Genomic DNA, 19,393 nt, shown 5'->3' on the forward strand with positions numbered 1-19,393 from the left:
CTCTGCTGTTCATCTCCTTCAGCTTTCTAGAATCCAGCTTTACCTAAGATTCCACCACCCACCATCACCAGCATCTCCTTCTAGCCCATGGGTCCTCCCTTCCGAGTACTTGGGGTCAATTACTCCAGCTGGATTATCTGACACAACCCCTGGCCAGCCAGCGGTCTTCACCCACACGGCCACCCGAGTCGGCTCCTATGAAACTTAAATCGTATCACACCACTTCATCCCCACTAGGACGGGGATCCTCAAAAAGACAGGCAATAACGAGCTTTGGCGAGGATGTGGAGAAATCGGAGCCCTTGTACACTGCTAATGGGAATACAAAATGGCCAGCTGCTTTGAAAAAGTCTGGCAGTTCCTCAGGTTAAATATAGTTACCTTATGACCCACTTACCCAGGTATGGACCCAAGAGAAAGGAAAACATATGTCCACACAAAAAGTTGTACACAAGTGCTCACGGCAGCCTTATTCCATCACGCAAGAGATGGAAACAACCAAAACGCCCATCACCTGGCGAACGGATAATCAAAACGGGGTGGATACACACACGTCCAGTGGAATCTTGTTCGTTCATAAAAGAGAACGAAGCCCGGGCCCCACTTGTCACATAGATGAACCTCAAAACCAAGAGGCTGAGGGAAAGGGGCCAGTCACAAAAGCCACACGGTGCGCGATTCCACTTACACGAGACGTCCAGAATAGACAAACCCACAGAGGCAAAAAGCATACCCCTGGTTGTCGGGGGTTGACTGTGTAGGTGACGCACGTTCTGAAACCCCATCGTGGTGACGGCGCATGACACCGTAAATGCACTCAGGGCGCTGAGCTGCACACTCTACAGTGGTTCAAGACAGAGCTTCCTGCTGTATGAATTTTATGTCAATTTAAAAAAAAATTTTTTCACCCTCTCCCAAAGAAAATGATCGGATAGCTTAGTGACCCCTGCTGCCCTCCTTTAAAACTCCCCACTGGCTTGCCATCACACCAGGCATCCTCCCCAAATTCCCTGCCAGGGCCTCTAAGGCCCCACATGGCCCCAGCCCTGTGACCTCCTCCCTCTCCTTCTATTTACCCCCTTATTCCTACTCTCCCCACCTCCTGGCCTTCACCCTGGCCTGTCCCTCAATCTGGCATGTTCCTTCCCACAGCTGGCTTCTCATCAGTCAAGTCTCTGTCCAAATGTGTAAACACACACACACACGGTCCTCTCTGACCACCTCATTTGAAATACAGCTCCCAGGGGGTCCTGGGTTCCTCAACTGGTATCCTATTAAGCATCGGCTCCTGATTTTGGCTCAGGTCATGACCTCAGGGTAATGAGACAGAGCCCCGAGCAGGGCTCTGCACTGGGCATGGAGTCTGCTTGAGATTCTCTCTCTCTCTCTCCCTCTCCTTCTGCCCCTCCCCCACCACAGGAGCACACCTGCGCTCACGCTCTCTCTAAAAACACAAATAAATAAAAATTTAAAAATAAAATAAATACAGCTCCCATCAATATCCCATCAATATCCCATCAGCAGCTCCATCCCGATATCCTGCTTTATCTCTTCACAGGCCTAATGACCTTCCAAAAAGATGCAGACTTTTTTAAAAAAACTGTTTACAGGGCGCCTGGGTGGCTCAGTGGATTAAGCCGCTGCCTTCGGCTCAGGTCATGATCTCAGGGTCCTGGGATCGAGTCCCGCATCTGGCTCTCTGCTCAGCAGGGGGCCTGCTTCCCTTCCTCTCTCTCTGCCTGCCTCTCTGCCTACTTGTGATCTCTCTCTGTCAAATAAATAAATAAAATCCTTAAAAAAAAAAAAAAAAACTGTTTACATCTCTGTTGCCTTATCACTCCAAGCAGGAGGAGAGGGATCTGGTCTGTCACGCCCACAGCTCTGAACGTGCCTGCCATGAAGGAGCTAATTGAGAAACACCTCCGGGAAGAATGGATTTATCCAAGGACTTCCGTAACACCTGAAATGCCACCTGCTACCTGGTCAGGTGTCCAGACCCCTAAGGGATCAGCCACACTCTGCAGGTGCTCAGGGAGTTAACGAGCATTTTCCGGTTAGAGTGGCAAACCCCAACCTAGACTTGTCTAGAACCCCAAGGAAGCAGGAAAAATGATCCCGCCCCTGGAAGTCTGAAAGTCTTTCAGGGGTTACCAAATACCCAGTGTTTACCCAGCAACCCACAAACAAACGCAAAGGAGAGATCTAAGATTGTGTTGCTGATGGAGGCGAGGATCCAAACTGGCCTCATAAAACCGCACACTGGCAAACACCCTTCCATACGGTTTCTCACGACTGTGCAATCTGACCTGTTCTCCAGAACGAGACGGTTGCAGCTCGCACCTGCTCCTGCCTCTTCCCACGGGGAACTTTCTTTTCAGGGGCAGTTAAAAATCTAAACAGGCGGGTGGTAGAGACCTCCTGCCCCTTGTCCTCCCTACTTTTGGCATCTCTGAGCTGCTCACACAGCAAGCGACTTACCCACTAGGAGTTTGACATCTCGGACTGTGAAATCGGGGTCAGGCATCCTGGAAAAAGAGGAGGACAGGCGTTTGCTGAGAGGCCAGAGACAAAAGAGTTCGACCCAACTCTGGGGGCCGGGGAAGGCCATTTTCCAAGAGGGTGTTCGCTCTTCCTTGCTCTCAGTTTGGGAACCCAAAATGACAACATCCAGAGGGAGAGTGATAGACTAGTCAATGTCCCAAGGGAGGGTCACTCTCCAACCCCTGAGCCCTTTCCTCATCCCGGTAGGCAAGCCAACCCCCTCACTCTCCCCGATATGAACTTAACACTGCTGCAGAAAAGATGTGACACCACCTTTCCACCCCACTCTTCAGGGGAAGACTGAACTGTGGTGTCAAGGGTAAGTCCCAGAGCTGGGCATTCAAACACCTGCATTCTTTTAGGGTGGGCAGCTCTGTGTCTCTTCTTCTAGCAAACACTCGCCATAAAAGGAATTGTATGGAGGGCTGCAGAGGTCCCTTTAAGCTCAAAGGGAAAAAAAAAAAAAGACACACATCATTCCAATTCCAAGGATCTGGTAACACTGGCTAGAAGGACGGTGATGACCTTCACTATTAATTAACAGTGATGTCAAAGGCTTGATTTCTACCCGAGGAAGGAGACTCTTGAGCAAGCCTGGCAGGAGAGGCTGGAGAGGAGGCAAGCTGGATGAGCCCAGCCCGCTCCTCTCCACCCCTGCCCAAGGGGCGGAAACCTGTTCTTCCAGCCTCCCTCCCCGATCTCTCCCCCACCCCACCTGGAGCTCTGACAGATCTCTAAGAGAATGTAAACCAAACAAGACACAGTGGGGGAGGCAGGTGCTGGGGCAGGCAGAGAAACAGGAGACTTGGAGCCTAGCATCCTAGAACAGGCCCTCTACAGAAAAGAACCAATCTCCCACACAGTGGGAGTCTTGAGTAGAAAAATATGTTTTTAGGGGTCCTGCCTCTGGGCTTAGTGACTGGCCAACCCCTTCACAGCTCAGGCGCTGCCTCAGTTTCCTAACTTGGGAGGGGGACACAATTCTCCTTAGGAACCCACTGCATGTAACTGGGGCGGGTCAGGGGAAAAAAGTCAGCACCGTTTAAGTACCCTCTGTCCTCTCTGCCCAAATTCTCTGAAAAAGACCCATCGTTGGAGAGCTTTTCCCCTCGGTCAGGCCTGGAACAAAGAGATACTCTCCCCATACAATAAACAAAGATCCTTCTCTGTGATCATGCAAGGTGGGGAGAACAAAATCTACCAGGGAGAGAGACATGGGAAGACGCAATTTGTTTCGCCAACTTACTTAATCCCCAGTCCATCCTTTTCTCGAAATATCAGGGGAACCCTGAGAGCTTCTCTCTGCACGTATTCATAGTTGAAATCTGTTTGGATATTGGAATGAAAACAGCTTGGTTAAGTCAGGAAGGAGCAGATGAGCCACGAACGATCGGTCGGAGGGAAGAACATGGGTTATACGGTTCTAGCAGGCTCCCTCGCTAGGGCAAGCGATCCCCGTCCAATGACAAGGAAACGGAGCAGGCCTAGCCCTTGCCAACTATCAGCTCCTCTGCCTACTCAGTCATTCCCCGCATGCCCCACGGGTCAGAACTTGTCAATGAACAGCCCAAGGCCAGGGAGGCTGGGGAGGGAGACTCACGAAAGGGCCCCACACAGAAAAGGCCCCAGCCATCGCTGAGAAAGACGGACAGAGAAATGCACCCCAAGCTGAGCTCAGAAAGTAAAGGCAGTGCAAAATCCAAGAATGCCACCTGGGAGGATCTGAAGCCCCAGAGAGGGGGCTGGGAAGAGGGTTCTCATTGTAGCTGAGCATCGGGGAAGATCTTATTGTAATATCCTGCATAGTGAAGGGGAGGGGGGGGAAGCTGGTTTCCCTGGAAACTGTGTATTTGGTGCCAAAATAACTAGAGAACTGGGCACAGCTTTGTTGTCTTAATAGTGTAATTCTGCTCCAGCTACTGCCATCCTTGTCTCCACCGGGGAACAGACCCGGACGCTCCCCCCAGGTGAAGACAGGGTGAAGGGGGCACAGTGAGGCCCAAAGCCAATTCACAAGGTAGTGCTCCGTCTGGAGCTTGTCTAGCATAGACCCCCAAATCCCTTATCGAAAGCCCCGAAGAGCGGAGGAGGCCTTCGTTTTGATGTTCCTCGAGTTCCAAAACCAGGGGATCTGACCCAACCTTACCCCAAAATATGGAATGGAGGGAGGCTGATAAACCATCACATCCCCAGATCCTCAGGTGAACCAAAGCAATCCCCACGGACACAAGCCCTCCCTGGCAGGTCAGAGGAGAGACAGGAGAGACCACAGGCCACGGGAGCCCCTGCCCCAGGGAAACGGTTCATCAGGGCAGCTCGGTGGGGGAGGAGGCCAAGGAGACTCTACTCAGAGCAGAGGAAGAGAACAAAACCAACGCTGGGGAAAGCCCTGACCTTAGCAGCTCAGATCCCCAGGGGCTCACAGTGAATGGGGATTCCTAAGGATTTAAAGGCAGAGAAGTTTAAGAAGCTTCTATTTTGAATCCAGGCTAAGGGCTCCTTCTGTTCCTAGCTCCTCCCTCCAAGTTTTGGGGCCAGATCTGAATTAACTACCAAATTGCTAGGGCCCTCTCCTTTGAAAAGAGCCTGGACAGAAGATTTAAAGGCTCTCCCTAGCTGGAAGCCACCCCCCACGCACCCACACCCATACCCAAAGCCCGCCCCCCACCCCCACTCTCCTCAGCTTCAACTTCCTCAAATGAGCTTGAGAAAACACTCTGATCTTGGGCTGAGAATTCCTCACCAATGACTAGGAAGAGTTTGCATGTTGTTTTCTCATAGGATCCACCAAACTCAGTAAAATGGGAAGGAAACCAAAGGAATTAAAATCCCATTTGCGCTAAGGAAATTTAAATGCAGTTGAGACTAGCACCCCCACCACCACCCTCTGCGTCAAGGTGCAACGCTCTTCGGACCTGGCGGGCTGGAAGAAATGTCTTGCTCCCTCCCCCAACGACTACCCCCCTACCACTGAATCACTGCACCCCAGGAAGCAGTGGGCACAAAAGAGAAACTTCAAAAATGCAAAGCCAGGAGGACTGTCTCTTCTGGGGGCTAACCTTCAGCTCCAGGCACTCAACCAGAACCTGGAGGGGAAAGCACTGTCCCTGTTGTCAACTGAGGGAGTCAGGGGAGTCAACGAAATGAAAACGGTGTATTATAAAGGAAACCTGAATATCTAAGAGGAGGAAAACAAAAAAACAAAAAAAACAAAAAAGCAACTTAGAAACCCCAGAGAGCCCAGGGAAATACCTAGGTAGGCAGGGGCATCTCCAAAACCCCAACCCCACAGGCAGAACCACAGGTCACATGGGGCCTCTGGAGGCCTCAGACCCAAGCCAGAGCATCACCCCAACATTGGCAGGACAGCACCAGACACCTTCCTAATACTAGGGTCAGGGAGAAACAGGTCCTGAAGGTCTCAGGCTGGGATGGGTCCCCCAGACCGCAGAGGTTTCCCCCAACTTCTCTAAACTGGTAGGGCCTATAAGGGACAGTGCTCTCAAGGTCTCAGGCTGAGAAGAGACTTTGTTCCCCAGAGGAGTACCCCCATTTTCACTTCAAACCACAGGGGTCAGGGATCTCAGCCACAAGCCTAAGGGAGTAAAACTCTACTTATCCCCAGTCCCTACTTCAAACTGTCAAGGCTGGAGGGTCAGAGGCCTCAGGCATAAGTGGGGGCACCGGCCAAGAGCTCTCAAACTCATCCAGCCCCTGCTCATATCTGGCAGAGACCAGAAGGTTACAGGGTTCCGCAGACCCCAGGGGCTGAGGAGGCATCATTCAGGGACCCCAGCACCCCCAGCACCAGCTCCTAACTGGCAGGGCCTGAGATGGGACAGGGTTCGGGAGGCTTCAGGCCTAGGGGGGTCCTCATCCCAAAGCCCCAGGGGCACCTGAGCCCCTCTCCCAGTCAGGCAGCCGCACCTCATCCAGCACAAGGAGCCGGGCTGGCTCCGGGAGGGGTAGAATGCGGCGCACCCGCCCTCCCTCCGTCCGCCCGTCAGTCCCCAGGTCCCTCGGACCGCTGGTCCCCTGGCTCTGCCCACCCTGCGGCCGACTGTGGGCGCCGGCCGGGTCTAGGCCCACGCCCGGCCCCCGTTCCCGCCTGCCCTCCTCCTTCGCCACCCCACCCCACCCCCCCAGTGCTCGGCCTCGTTTCGTCACCGGATCCCCTGGAATGGGGGACGCGGGCGCGAAATACGAACCCAGCCACCGGCAGCTCCCTCCCCACGTGCGCTCGGCCCGCGGCGCGGAGGGCGGCCCGAGGAGGGGGCGCCTCACCTTTGCCCTCCATGGCGTGCACGAAGTCCCCCTGGTACAGCTGACTGCGCAGCTTCTCCTCCAGGCTGAAGCCGCGGACGCTGACGATCTCCTCCACGTCCGACAAGTCCTCGTTCTCGTCGTATCTCTGGCGGTCAATCGGACGCTGCGGGGACCCAAACCAGAGAGCCCGAGGCATTATTGGGGGAACTGGGGGTCGCCTCTTACCCTAGGCCCAGCTCAAGCAGGTGCAGGAGTTGCGCGCCCCCCGCACCCCACCACTGCGACCCGAGCAACTTTGCGCATATGCCAAAGATGCTGAGAATCAGGATAACGAGAGGGGCCCGCACCCCGGGGTCCGGCCGTGTCCTACGCAGGACACTCCCCTCCTGCATCTTTGGAGGCCGTGGAAAGGACATCTGGGGGGCTCTCCCTGCCGCCCCCACCCCCGATAGGTGTTGAGTTTTGCCCACTCGGCCGGGAGCCTGGTTATGTAACCCGTGAAAGGGGCTCCGCTCACGGGCTGGCGGGGCATTTGTAGGCCCCGGGAGGAGCCGCCGCAGCGCCCTGCTCGGCGCTAACAGTAGCCCCGGCGGCCGCCGCGGCAGAGCCGGGAAGCCGGAACCGGGGGCCGGCGGCATTTCTAAGACTGGAGCCGCCCCCGAGCTACTCGGGAAGCTGGAAAGCTGAAATGGAAGGGCTGAGACCCCAGCCGCCCCCGCCGACCGCCCGCCAGTGCTAGAAGAAGAGGTGGAGGGGGAGGTCGGGGCTTGGGAGGGGGAGAGGCAGACGGCCCGCCACAAAGCTCCCATCGGAGACCCCAAAACGCACCAGCAGCTGCCTCATCTCCCCACAAGCGCGCGCGCACACTCACTTCCTAAGGAGACTCCCCCACCACTCCCCGCATCCCCTGCCTCCTCCCTCAACCGCCCAGCGCCGGGCCCTGCAGCCCCCCAGATTCCGGGCGAACCCCGAGCCCGCTCAGCCTCTCTCCACGCCTTTCCCCGCTACCACCTCCCCACTCAAGTGTCTGAGACTCTGAGCCTCACAAGGGACTGGAGGAGTAAGCTGCTTGCTTCCTTTTGCATGCAATTTATTATATTTTTTCCGGTCCTCTTGCAAAATACAGAAAAGGAAAGAAAAGGTAGCAAGAAACAACAACCAAAAAAAAAAAAAAAATAGATCTATCATTACCAGATACAGATTTGGAAAAAAAAAAAAAAAAAGCTACACACCAATCTTCTTCCAGAGTCTTTCTCTGCCTCCATTTTTTTAGGAGAGTTCACCAATTAATTGTCAACACTCCTGCCCCCTGCATTTTGGCGGAGGGGGGAAGGAGGGAAGACCAAAGAAAACAAACCAAAAAATAAATAAATAAAGCAAGCCACAGCCGAGATCTACAAAGTTTTGCACCAACACTTAAGCAGATCCGTTTGCAAAGTCCTAGGAAACCATTTTCAGCAGTTGTGGGGGGGGAGGCGTCGACGTCATAATCCCCGGAACGTAAACATTGTTGCCGATCGCGCTCTGAGCCCGCGGCCGGGCTAGTGGAGGGGGCACTCGGCCCGGGATAGGGGGGGCGGGGGCGGCTGCCGGAGGAGGTGTGGGGCGGGGAGGGCGCCCGGGAGGCACCGGGCGCCGTTAGCGCCCTGGCATCGCTGTTTTGTTGTTGGGTCACGAGTGCGCCTTGCACGCAGGCGCCGCCGCCGCCCGGGAGTTGTGTGCAGAGCTGACTTTTGGAGGGCTGAGTTGCAGGCGGCGGGCGCATCCCGGAGATGGCGGGGCAGGGAGGGAGGGAAGGAGGAGGGGGTGGGGAGGGAGGTGCAGATTTGCACGGCTGGCCTCAGCGGGAGGCGCGGAAATGCAAGCCGAGCTTGCTGGCTAGAAAGCCCCCGAGGGCTGGCACCCCCCAAAAACGACCCCCCACCTTCATCCCTGCCCCCATTGCCCACGGTCCCCACGGGCCACCCCTCTTCCTCTTCCTTCATCCACCCCACCCCTTTACCTACGTGGCCGACCCAAATTCAAAGCGCTTTGTATATGTAATTTTTTTTTTCTGCTGCATGTCTTGTTTTTGGGTGCGGGGGGGCAGGGAGCGATCCTCTCCAGACCCCCATATGAAGACCTGCCATATGGAGGAGGCATCTGGGGGCTCAGGAAGAATTTAGCGCAGCTCCATACCTGTACGGACTGCATAACTTTTAAACTCCCGGACTCAAAGATATGGACCCACACAAACGCAGGTACAGGAAATACATCCAGACCAGAGCCTTTTCCGAGCCGAGCTGACCGGAAGACGTTGCCTTTCATTCATTCATCCTGCCGGCGTCTGTGGAGTCCTTCACTAGGCGACGAGCCCTGGAACAGAAGTTGGACAGTTTTTAAAGGTCCCTGCGCTCGCCAAGAGAAGGAAATAGATGCTCAAGAGTGAAACACCGAGAGAATCCGATCTGGCGCCTCCTAACGCAGTTGGCAAGCAGGCGAAGGGTAAGCCCTTTTTGACGGTTTATAGGAGAAAAGTCGGTGGAAAGGAGCAAGAGGCTCTGGGGTGGGGCGCGGGGACCTTTGGGTGCCCCTTGATGAGTTCTTAGGAATTCTTAGCAGAGGGACTGATTCTCTCTTGCTTTCCCTCAGTATACCTGGATGGCCGTGACCACCCCCAAAAGTGGAACCCTAAAAGCGGCTGTCCTGTAATTAATTCCATTATGAACAAAAGTCAGGTCAGCTCTGACTATGAGAAAAGCTGGCCCTAAACATTCCTCCAAATCCAACTAGGCCTGCTCTTTGGGGTAAGGATCAGGAGGAGATGAGGACAGGGCACAGCTCCATTAAAAGAACATAGATGCTCATAGCAGTCTTGGCAGAAAAAAAACTTAACATATTTTTATTTCTGCCATTAAGCCTCTAGGATAGTCATTTTGCAGATAGAGAAACTGAGGCTCAGAGACACGATCGGTCGCGGTGGTTCCTCTGCCCAAGCCAATATCCTCCCTAGTGGACACACCATTGAGATGTGTGGAGAGGAAGTGGCTTCCCATCAGAGATCGGATGTGAACCATCAGCTCTGTATTGGTCACCCTAAAAGACAGCTTCCCCCTAACACACCTTTAAGTTTCCTGTCGTTCTATATTCTTTTTCCACCCACCCCTAAAAACTTTTTTTGTTTGTTTGTTTGTTTGTTTTAAGTTTGTTTTAATCCCAGTCCTGGCAAATACCAAAACTTATTTCAGCTTAGTGGGAATGAGGAGGTTTTGCCCTCAGCCTCTGTCAAGAATCAGGGCCCATCTCACTAGTTTCTCTCACAGAAGACCCCTTGAAGAAGAAGAGTCTTGTTAGAGGATTCATGTTACAAATGAGGAAACTGAGTCTCAGAAAGGCAAAGCCGTTCAAGGCCACAAGCCTGTAAGTGTAGTTACTTTCATCACAGCCTTTATGGATACTGACCACCTTCCTTGTTCCCACATAATGAAATGAACATGTTCAAAGGAGGGCCTCTGCAGCTGGCGGGTCAGGAAAAGGAAGTTAAGTGCCATAAAGCAAAACCGAAATAGAATGCTTGATCCCAATTCTCCTTTACTCCCAGAGACACTTCTCTCCCCATGTGGGTGTCCCCAAACGCTGGTGTCAGGAAAAAATCCGATGGCAAGCACCTCAGTGCCAAAAGTTAAGTCTATATATCACCCCAATGGGGAGTTCCTGGCCTGTCAGAGTGGAAAGGGTTTGAGTAGTCACCTAATTGAATCCCTTCTCTTTACAAACCCTGAGGAAACTACAGACCAGAGAGAAGAATGGGCCAACTGGGGTGTTTGTTCCCTCGGACTCCCCCAGAATGCCTACCCTACCTCCTGGTCCTAAGTGGTCACTCAGTAAATGTTGGGCTCGTGATGGATCACCTTCCCCAGCGATATTTGCATTTTCCCTTTATCAGTAATTGGCAGATGAAAGGCTTTGTCCTCCTGTTGAAAGAATTCCAGGCATTTGCTCCAAGTGGGGGAGGAGGTTATTTTGGGCCAAAGGGGGATGGGCCAAGACCCTTGAGCTCCTAGTGCTGGCTAATTGTCCCAGAGGGGTGGGCAGTAGGTGAGAAAGGGGAGGGGAGATGAAGGTGCTTCTCCAAGAGAGGTATTATTTCTTGGGGGGGGGGGGGGGGCGGAGACCAGGCCTGTTGTATTTGAAACTTAGTAATAATGACTTCCCGGATCCTCCTTCTCATTCTTACAAAAGACCCAGTCAAACCCTGGCTGTGTTGGCTCCATTCATTCATTTCTTCATTCATCAAAGGTTGATTGAGCAGCTCTGTGCTTTAACACACAGGGGATATGGAAGAACCAGCTTTGATTGTAGACATACTCCAGCCTGGACAGGGACTGGACAGACGGCTCCCAGGGGAGTTAGGAATCCCCAAGATTTTAAAAACTGTTAGAAACTGAAGCCGTTCTCACCCTCATACATAATTATAAGAGCTCCGGATTTCTGAGTGCCTACCATGTCTTTAAGCAAAGTCACTCACGTTTGTTACTGTCTTGAATCTTTCCCAAAGCCCTAATGAGGGAGGATCTATAATTCCCCACCGCTATGGCTGAGGCTCGAAGAGAGGTCAAGGTACTTGCCTAAATTTTACAGCCGTAAAATAAGAGACAGGATCTGTACCCAGGGTTTGCAGGAATACAGAGCTCACACGCTTTACCACTCACTATGCCCCCGTACGGGGCTGTCCCTTAGGACATGGTCATGGAAACATTCTATGTCTGTGCTGTCCAATGCAGGAGCCTCTAGCCGCATGTGCTATTGAAATGTGGGTAGTGAGATTAAGAAAATGAATGTTAAGTTTAATTTTAATTAAAATTTAAATAGTTGTACATAGGGGCACCTGGGTGGCTCAGTGGGTTAAAAGCCTCTGCCTTCAGCTCAGGTCATGATCCCAGGGTCCTGAGATCCAGCCCCTCTCCGGCTCTCTGCTCAGTGGGGAGCCTGCTTCCTCCTCTCTCTCTGCCTGCCTCTCTGCCTACTTGTGATCTCTCTGTCTGTCAAATAAATAAATATCTTTTTAATATAAATAAATAGTTGTACATAGCTGGTGTCTGTTATTGGACAGTGCAACCTTACAGTGTTTCCCAGAATTTGTCTTAACTTTTACCTACCAGACTAGATACATCTCAGAGTCTGATTTGGCTCTGTGTCTCTATAATCAAACTTCTGGAAATATTTGTGGAGTGAACGAAGGGACCCTGAGAAAATGAAGTATTGGAATGATGAGAGGGACAGGGATGCCTGCAAAGGTTTCCTCGAAGGGACCGTGTGAATGTTCGCAGTGCTGTTCCTTAAACCACTCTGAGGGTCTGCCAAGAGCTTAGCACGGTGGGCACCTGGGGATACTGGTTAGATTCAAGATTGTCCCACCTGCCCGGATCTGACAAATAGACTTTTCAAGGACAGATAAGTGGTGTTGGGGCAGGAAGCCTTAGAAATGGGTAACCACTTCCTGATATATATCCTGCTGATAGACACAAAAACAAAGATGCGATCCATTGTAGCCCTGTTTGCAACAGAAAGAGACTGAAAAGGATCCCAAAGTTGGGGAACTGATTAAATAATTCTTGGACCATTTGTCCATTCAAATATTATCAAATCATCAAGAAGAATAAGGTAGTTCTGTATATACTGATGAGGATGACTTCATGATATCCTTACATTAACACAGAACAGGGGTACCTGGGTGGCTCAGTCGGTTAAGCATCTACCTTCCTTTCCAGTCACGATCTCAAGGTCCTGGGATCCAGCCTGCATCAGGCTGCCTGTCCAGCAGGGAGTTGGCTTCTCCGTCTGCGCCTCCCCCTGCTCATGCTTGCTCTCTCTCTCTTTCCCAAATAAAATCCAAAAAAAAAAAAAAAAAAATTAACACAAACAGAACAAGGTGCGGAATACTTACAGTGAATTGTGCTGACCACTTACATCAACCAAAGGGGACAAATTTATGTCTACTTTTATTCTTTTGGATGTAAAGGCTTTTCTTTGGAAAGAAATAGAACCAAAAAATGGGGGAGGGGGGAGAGACTGGGAAAAGAGAAGCGAACACATATTCTTTGGTACAATGTGACATTTTTAACACACTAATGCATTAGAGTTGCCTGGCTTGGGATCTTATAGACTTAATTTCATTTTCTAAGGTGTAGTACCTTTTGACTTTTATACTATGTGTTCCTTAAACCACTCTGAGGGTCTGCCAAGAGCTTAGCACGGTGGGCACCTGGGGATACTGGTTAGATTCAACCTGTATTGATGTACCTGTATTATCCTACTCAAACAGGAATTTAATTTTTATTCATTCTTTTTAAGACTATAAGTCTCAAAATCAAGTAAATCTAAACCACTAAATATTGTGTGGCTATATATACATAAGAGTAAGGCGTAAATAAAAGCAAAAGAATGATTAACACAAAGTGCAGAAGAGACTCCATTCTAGAACAGGGAATGTGAACAGAAAAGGGGCAGGTGATTTTCTGTCTCCTAATCTAGATGGTGGGCACCTGAGTGTAATTCTTCAAAATGAACTTTAGAATTTTACAAATTCTGTTGTACTTCTGAAATATTCCATGGCTTAAAAATTGTTTTAAATTTTCTTCCAGTCTTGGGGCTCCCGGCTGGCTCTGTCAGTAGAGCATGTGACTCTTATCTCCTGGTTATTAGTTCGAGCCCCACTTTCGGTGTAGAGATGACTTAAAAATAAAATCTTTAAAAAAAAATTGCTTTAAGTCTTTCTCCTGTATCTCTGCCCAACCACCCAGTTTCTCTCCTTCATGGGCCCACCCCCCCGCCCCCGGAAAACTTGTTAACAATGTGCCTTGGGTATCCTATCAGAAATAGTTTATGCATTTACACACATCTATATATTTTCTATTATGATGATGTCACACAAATATACCCACTGTCCTTTCCTTCATCACTTAATACGATCCTGGAGATTTTGCCATGTACTATCTGTAGAACTGAATCATTCTAAAATATTAGGTAAAAATGAAGTAAATCTGAATGTCATGATTCAGAAAAAGTTCAAGATTGGCTAAGAAAAAAGTCAGAATAATGTATATGTTGTGATCCCATTTAAGTCCAAAAAAAAAAGGGGGGGGGGAGAAGAAAAAGAAAAAGAAGGGAGAAGAACTTCAGTGGACCAGCAAACCATTACGTTTGATCACTTCTGAGGAGAGAGAAAATTTTAAGGGGGTTATACACAGACCATCTCATGCATTACTTGCCCTTTTAAATTTATCAGGTATTTCAAGCATAAAGGCATCGAAATTAAATATACCAAGGACTTGTGTATTCACCTGCTAGCTTTGCCAAATCCTAGATTTTTGCCATATTTTGTATTATGTTTGCAATTTTAAAAAACATTTTGGGAACCCACAGACCATACTTTTATTTATTTATTATTTATTTTTAGATTTTATTTATTTTTTAGATTTATTTTATTTTATTTTATTATTTTTTAGATTTTATTTATTTGAGAAAGAGAGAGAGTGATTGGGGTTCCCAAAGACTTTTTTTTTTTTTTAATGTTTTAATTTTTTCACCAGGGCTGTGTAGATGGAATTACCAGAGTCAGAGCAGCTTACATATAGCCTGAGTGTCTGGCTTTGGGCATTTGGGGAAGACTTCTGGTGTAAAGTTCTGCATCTTCCCGTGCTAGAACCCTAAGGAAACTTGAAAATAACAGGTGAGTTAATTAAGGGGTTAACTCCAGGAGGCGAGTCATAAAAGTTCAAAGATACTCCGAAAACGTGCATCTTTCGATTGATGGACAAATGTGTTAACCAATGGAAATCAAAACCCAGGCATTACTTCATCATGCTAAATTATCATTGGCTGCCAGTCCCCGAGGGCCGGACCGCAGGGCTGGCGGTTAACCCTTTCAGGGACGATTTTTGCCCTCGAGATTAATTTTATTTTGAAAGATGAAGTAGGAACAGATGAAAAGCCCAGAAAGGTCCTCGGACCTTCAAGCGTCGTCGCCTTTGGCTCTCACCCCAGCAGGTAGAGTTTCCCACCCCAAAAGAACACCCCGGGGACAAATTTCCTGGAGAGAAAGTTTTGAACTTTTAAAATGGGGAATCAGCTGACCTTGCTTAACGAGAAGAGAGGGGAGGGGAGAAGTTTGATTCACTTTTTGTCCTGTCAGAACAGAGACCAGTGTTGGAGACGATTCCATTAATCTTGCAGAGCGATCAGTCACTGAGAGGATTGAATTGCATTTCCTGCCCCAAAGATGTAGAGACTGATGACCTTTGCGGCAGCCCTCAGACCCCCAGTTCACAGCTGGAGAGAGGATGTGTCAGCATTTACTTTCGGGTCTCACCCTGCCCTTTGTTCAAAATTCAAACTCTGTGTCGGCCTTTTTGTCTTAGATGCTGCGGATTTTTTTTTTTTAAACCTCCCACGTCTTGCAACTTCGGAGAAACTCTCTATTTAGCAGAAGATAGTATCTGGAAGTACTCCCAGAGGGGGAATCAAAATAGACAGGAGGAAATTTTAAGAGAGGCCATTGGGCCTTTGGGCTTTCTTTACTGCCCCTTCCTGGGCTCCGCTGCGGGTTGAACGGGATGGAGGCACTGGGTCTACCTGAGTTAAGAAGAATGCCTCCTGCGGCCATGGCTTGATTACAAAGAAGCTTTCACATTGCATTACCTCGGGTAAAAAGGAACTGCTGGAACAAAAGCATCTCCATAAAAAGACATTCTAAATTTCCAGATCTGGTGAGCTAGAGGACCTTGGACAAGGTGCCCAAACCGAGCCTCCGTTATCCCATCTATAAAATGGGGGCCATGTCTACCGTCTAAGAGTTCTATGAGGATTCAATGAACCACTGTTCTACAACTGGGCGGCTGGTAAGTGCTGTCTCTTTGTTAAAATGAAGTTGACCTTCTGGACTTCATATCCCTACCTAGCTCTGGATCTGGATGGTGGGGGAATGTCTTCGTCCAAGGGGAAGGCTTCCTAACTATGGAATATCCCTGCTTTTCTCTCCAACATCGGTTCTCTCCCCAACAAGCCTTCAAAGTCTGACTCAACTCTTTTGAGCTCTTGGAATAAACCTGCTTTCTCTCCCCCAGACCTTTGCATATGGTGATCCTTCCACTGGGAGCAGTCAATCCTGCCTACCCTCCTCTCCAGAGTTCTCACCCTCTTGGAATAGGCTTTGATGTCTCCCCCCCACCCCACCCCCGCCCTGCTCATAACGCTGATCATATTATCTTATTGCTGCCTATGCTCTAGGCTGACTGGGAGTCCTGGGAGTATAGGGACCCTGTCTGCCTCGTGGATGTATCTCCTACCTAGCACGGTGCCAGCACTCAGTTTTTTGTTTGTTTTTTGTTTTTGTTTTTGTGGGGTTTTTTGCACCCCGTTTAAAAGTACATGTCTAAGGATACCTGGTTGGCTCAGTCAGTAGAACCTGTGACTCTTGATCTCCGGGTGGTAAGTTCAAGCCCCACAATGGGTGTGGAGCCTACTTAAAATAAATAAATAAATAAAAGAGGGGCACCTGGATGGCTCAGTGGGTTAAAGCCTCTGCCTTCAGCTCAGGTCATGATTCCATGATTCCCTCCTCTGCAGGGAGCCTACTTCCTCCTCTCTCTCTCTCTCTCTCTCTCTGCCTGCCTCTCTGCCTACTTGTGATCTGTGTGTCAAATAAATAAAATCTCAAAGAAAAAAAAAAGTGCCTTTCTAATGAAAGTCCTGCATCCCTACTGTGCCCCACTTAGTCCCCAAATTACTCACCCTTCCAGAGATCTAGGAGTAACCTTACTGAGATCTTTCTTTTTTCCTAGCTAGCCATTATAACATCCTTTGCAGATGGAATCGGTCGCTTTTGCCCTCCTTGAAATGACCTTCATTAATTGACCAATTGCTTACTGAGTAGCGCTCAGATACACACAGAGCACGCACTGCCTTTGTAGGAAAGCCTCCTCTTCACCCGATAGCATCTTTTCAAGGCAGAGAGCAGGCCTTTCTCCCTGGTGAGGCTAGGATGGACAGTTGGCTCTTAACCCCAGCCCAAGGAGAGAAATCTGAGACCACCCCTTGCAAACTGAGAGCAGGTGAGTTTGCCCAGTTTACCCTAACTCAAAACTCTCATTCAGAATACTTAATAAAATACGAAAGTGTTAGCAGCCCATTGTCAGGGTCTCTCTTTAAAAAAAAAAAAAAAAAAAAAAGTCCCTGGGGCACCTGGTTAGCTCAGTCCGTAGAGCACAGAGCACATGACTCTTAATCTCAGGGTCATGAGTTCAAGCCCCACGTTGGGTTTAGAGACTTTTTTTTACTCAAGATTTTATTTATTTGACAGACAGATCATAGGTAGGCTGAGAGAGAGGAAGGGAAGCAGGCTCCCTGCTGAGCAGAGAGCCCAATGCTGGGCTCAATCTCAGGACCCCGGGATCACTCAAGACCCGAGCGGAACACGGAGGCTTTAACCCACTGAGCCACCCAGGCGCCCCTAGAGATTTTTTTTTTTTTAATTTTTAATTTTTAAGGAAAAAAAAGGAAAAATCCTTGAGGTGACTGACCTTGGTCTTATTTACTGCTTATGCTCAGCCCCTAGGGCCTGGCTCATAAAATACTCAATCTCTCGAATGAGTGAATGAATTTGTCGAAGGAATGAATTCCTCAAACTCCCAAATAAGTGTATTTTCAGCTTGATTAAATCTTAAAGTGTACCTCTTTGAAGAAGTTGCAAAGATTCTAAGAGGCCCTCTTAAAGTGCAACAATGTGAGGTTCCTCGGGGAGGTGGTAATTGACACCTTTCTAGCTCCAAAGCCCAGGTTCTCCCCTACTCTCTTCCAGACTGCATCCCGGGTCCACGTGATCTGCTGGGCAGAAACCGAGAGAGTCAGCTGTCATCGCCAGCAGCTGAGGCCTGAGAACGCGCACCCTGCGTGCTCGCCGCAGGGTCTGGGAGACCGCTATCTGCACGTGAGCAGGGCTTCCCCAGGGCGAGGCGACATATCATGGTCACTTGCCACTTGCTATCCCAGCTTAAGGGCCTGGAGTCCAGACACCCCGAGTGGAAGGGGGCGGGGCACAGAGCGTGCTGTGGGGCGGGGCAGGGGCTGGCAGGCACCCCCAGAATGACCTCCCGTGCCTTTGACTTCTGCTCCCGAACTCGGGAATCCATTCGTCAGCCTGCGCCTTGACATCAACCTCTGCATCCGTGTCTCCCACCGCGAATCGTGCTTAATGTCTGCCCCGGGCATGGCAAGGACCCGTCAGCATAACTTGGCAAGTCCTCACTCGCCTGGGTCAACTTACCTGCCTGCGCGGACAGCTGGATGCTCCTACAGGGTTGGAAAGTTGGATGTTCCTACCAGAGTCCCGACTTCTCAGCCTGGGAGCTGTGTGCTGTGGGTAAGTGACTTCACCAAGTGAATCTCATTATCATTTCTACGGTGGGAAAATAATAGATGTTTGGGAGAATGAAATGAGACCACAGAAACCCCAGTCATTACGCGCCCTAGTTCCCTTTTCTGCTTTCGTTTTCTCTGTAGCACTGCTCACCATCTACCACAGATTTTTTTTTTTTTAAGATTTTATTTATTTATTTGACAGACAGAGATCACAAGTAGGCAGAGAGGCAGGCAGACAGACAGGAGGAAGGAGGCTACCTGCCGAGCAGAGAGCCCGATCTGGGGATCGATCCCAGGACTCTGGGATCATGACCTGAGCCGAAGGCAGAGGCTTTAACCCACTGAGCCACCCAGGCGCCCCTCAATCACAGATTTTATTTGTTGTTTTCTCCTCCCACTAGGATGACAATGCCACAAAGCAGCAATTTTAATCTCTTTTGTCCACCTCTGTAACCCCACACATGTCAATTAGAGCTTGGCCCTCGAGAGTCTCAATAAAATATTTGTTGAATAAATGAATGGATGATATAAAGTGACTGGCGCTCAGTAAGTACCCCATCATGGGGTAGCTATTGCTAATTTATTATTGTGATTAAATACTCTGTCTCGGGAATCCAACTGAAAGCAGTATACTTAGGGAGGGAGAAATTTAGCATCATGTGGAATGCCGGCATTCTGGCTGGGAAATCCTGTCGACTCCATTTACTAGTTGTGTGATCTGGAAGAAGTGACTTCACTTTTCTAAGGCTGTTTCCTCACCTGTAAAATGGAGATAATCACAGTACCTCCCAGGTAGAATGCAAAGGTAGGATAAGATGGTAAAGGTAAAGCATTTAGTAGAGTTCCTGCCACATAATGAATGCTCAATAAACAATGATCAGCATTCCTCATTATAGTAGTAGTCCTCACACTAGAGGTGACATCCAAGTCAATTAAACCATTGCTAAGCACTCACATATGTCCGGGTCCAGCAGGCTCAATAAATGTTTATTGACCTCCCTCCGTGAGCTCCTCAAGGAAAGAGATTGTGCTTACATTGTCCTGATTTTGGCCTGCAGTAGATAGACTGAGACATGCTCAAAAAATCACATTCTGGACTTAAATATGAGTAAAAACCTAGAACAGCTACTAGAATCACAATGCCCGTGGCCTACTAGGCGCCAGGCACGGTGTTGGATGCTGGAGATAT

At 49.6% G+C, this 19,393-nt stretch overlaps 1 protein-coding gene and 1 long non-coding RNA gene across 11 annotated transcripts in view; one reads left to right on the plus strand and one right to left on the minus strand.

The window, feature by feature from the left end:
- KDM2B (lysine demethylase 2B) overlaps positions 1 to 18,242 on the minus strand; it is a 129,886-nt gene extending 111,644 nt beyond the window's left edge. Inside the window, exons 1-6 of one of the 8 annotated variants that reach the window (XM_082698316.1) lie at positions 18,110 to 18,225; positions 17,518 to 17,667; positions 8,986 to 9,162; positions 6,826 to 6,970; positions 3,788 to 3,866; positions 2,479 to 2,525 (exon numbers count right to left, since the gene is read on the minus strand). In XM_082698316.1, the coding sequence (XP_082554442.1) occupies positions 2,479 to 2,525; positions 3,788 to 3,866; positions 6,826 to 6,970; positions 8,986 to 9,114 (400 nt within the window). In that variant the 5' untranslated portion in view covers positions 9,115 to 9,162; positions 17,518 to 17,667; positions 18,110 to 18,225. The other 7 variants (XM_082698315.1, XM_082698308.1, XM_082698313.1 and 4 more) reach the window with 7 other exon arrangements.
- Positions 9,166 to 18,719, plus strand: LOC309847783. Of its 3 annotated transcripts, XR_014302603.1 has the most exons (6): positions 9,166 to 9,291; positions 14,379 to 14,518; positions 15,550 to 15,686; positions 17,645 to 17,773; positions 17,983 to 18,205; positions 18,606 to 18,719. It is a non-coding gene; the product is annotated as an uncharacterized lncRNA (long non-coding RNA). The 3 variants fall into 3 exon arrangements; XR_014302604.1 differs by lacking the exons at positions 9,166 to 9,291; positions 14,379 to 14,518 and adding an exon at positions 14,711 to 14,835; XR_014302605.1 differs by lacking the exons at positions 9,166 to 9,291; positions 14,379 to 14,518 and adding an exon at positions 14,729 to 14,835 and having other exon boundaries at positions 18,407 to 18,719.
- Positions 18,720 to 19,393: the final 674 nt, after the last annotated feature.

Source organism: Mustela nivalis (assembly GCF_964662115.1).
Source record: "Mustela nivalis genome assembly, chromosome: 14".
Lineage (NCBI taxonomy): Eukaryota > Metazoa > Chordata > Mammalia > Carnivora > Mustelidae > Mustela > Mustela nivalis.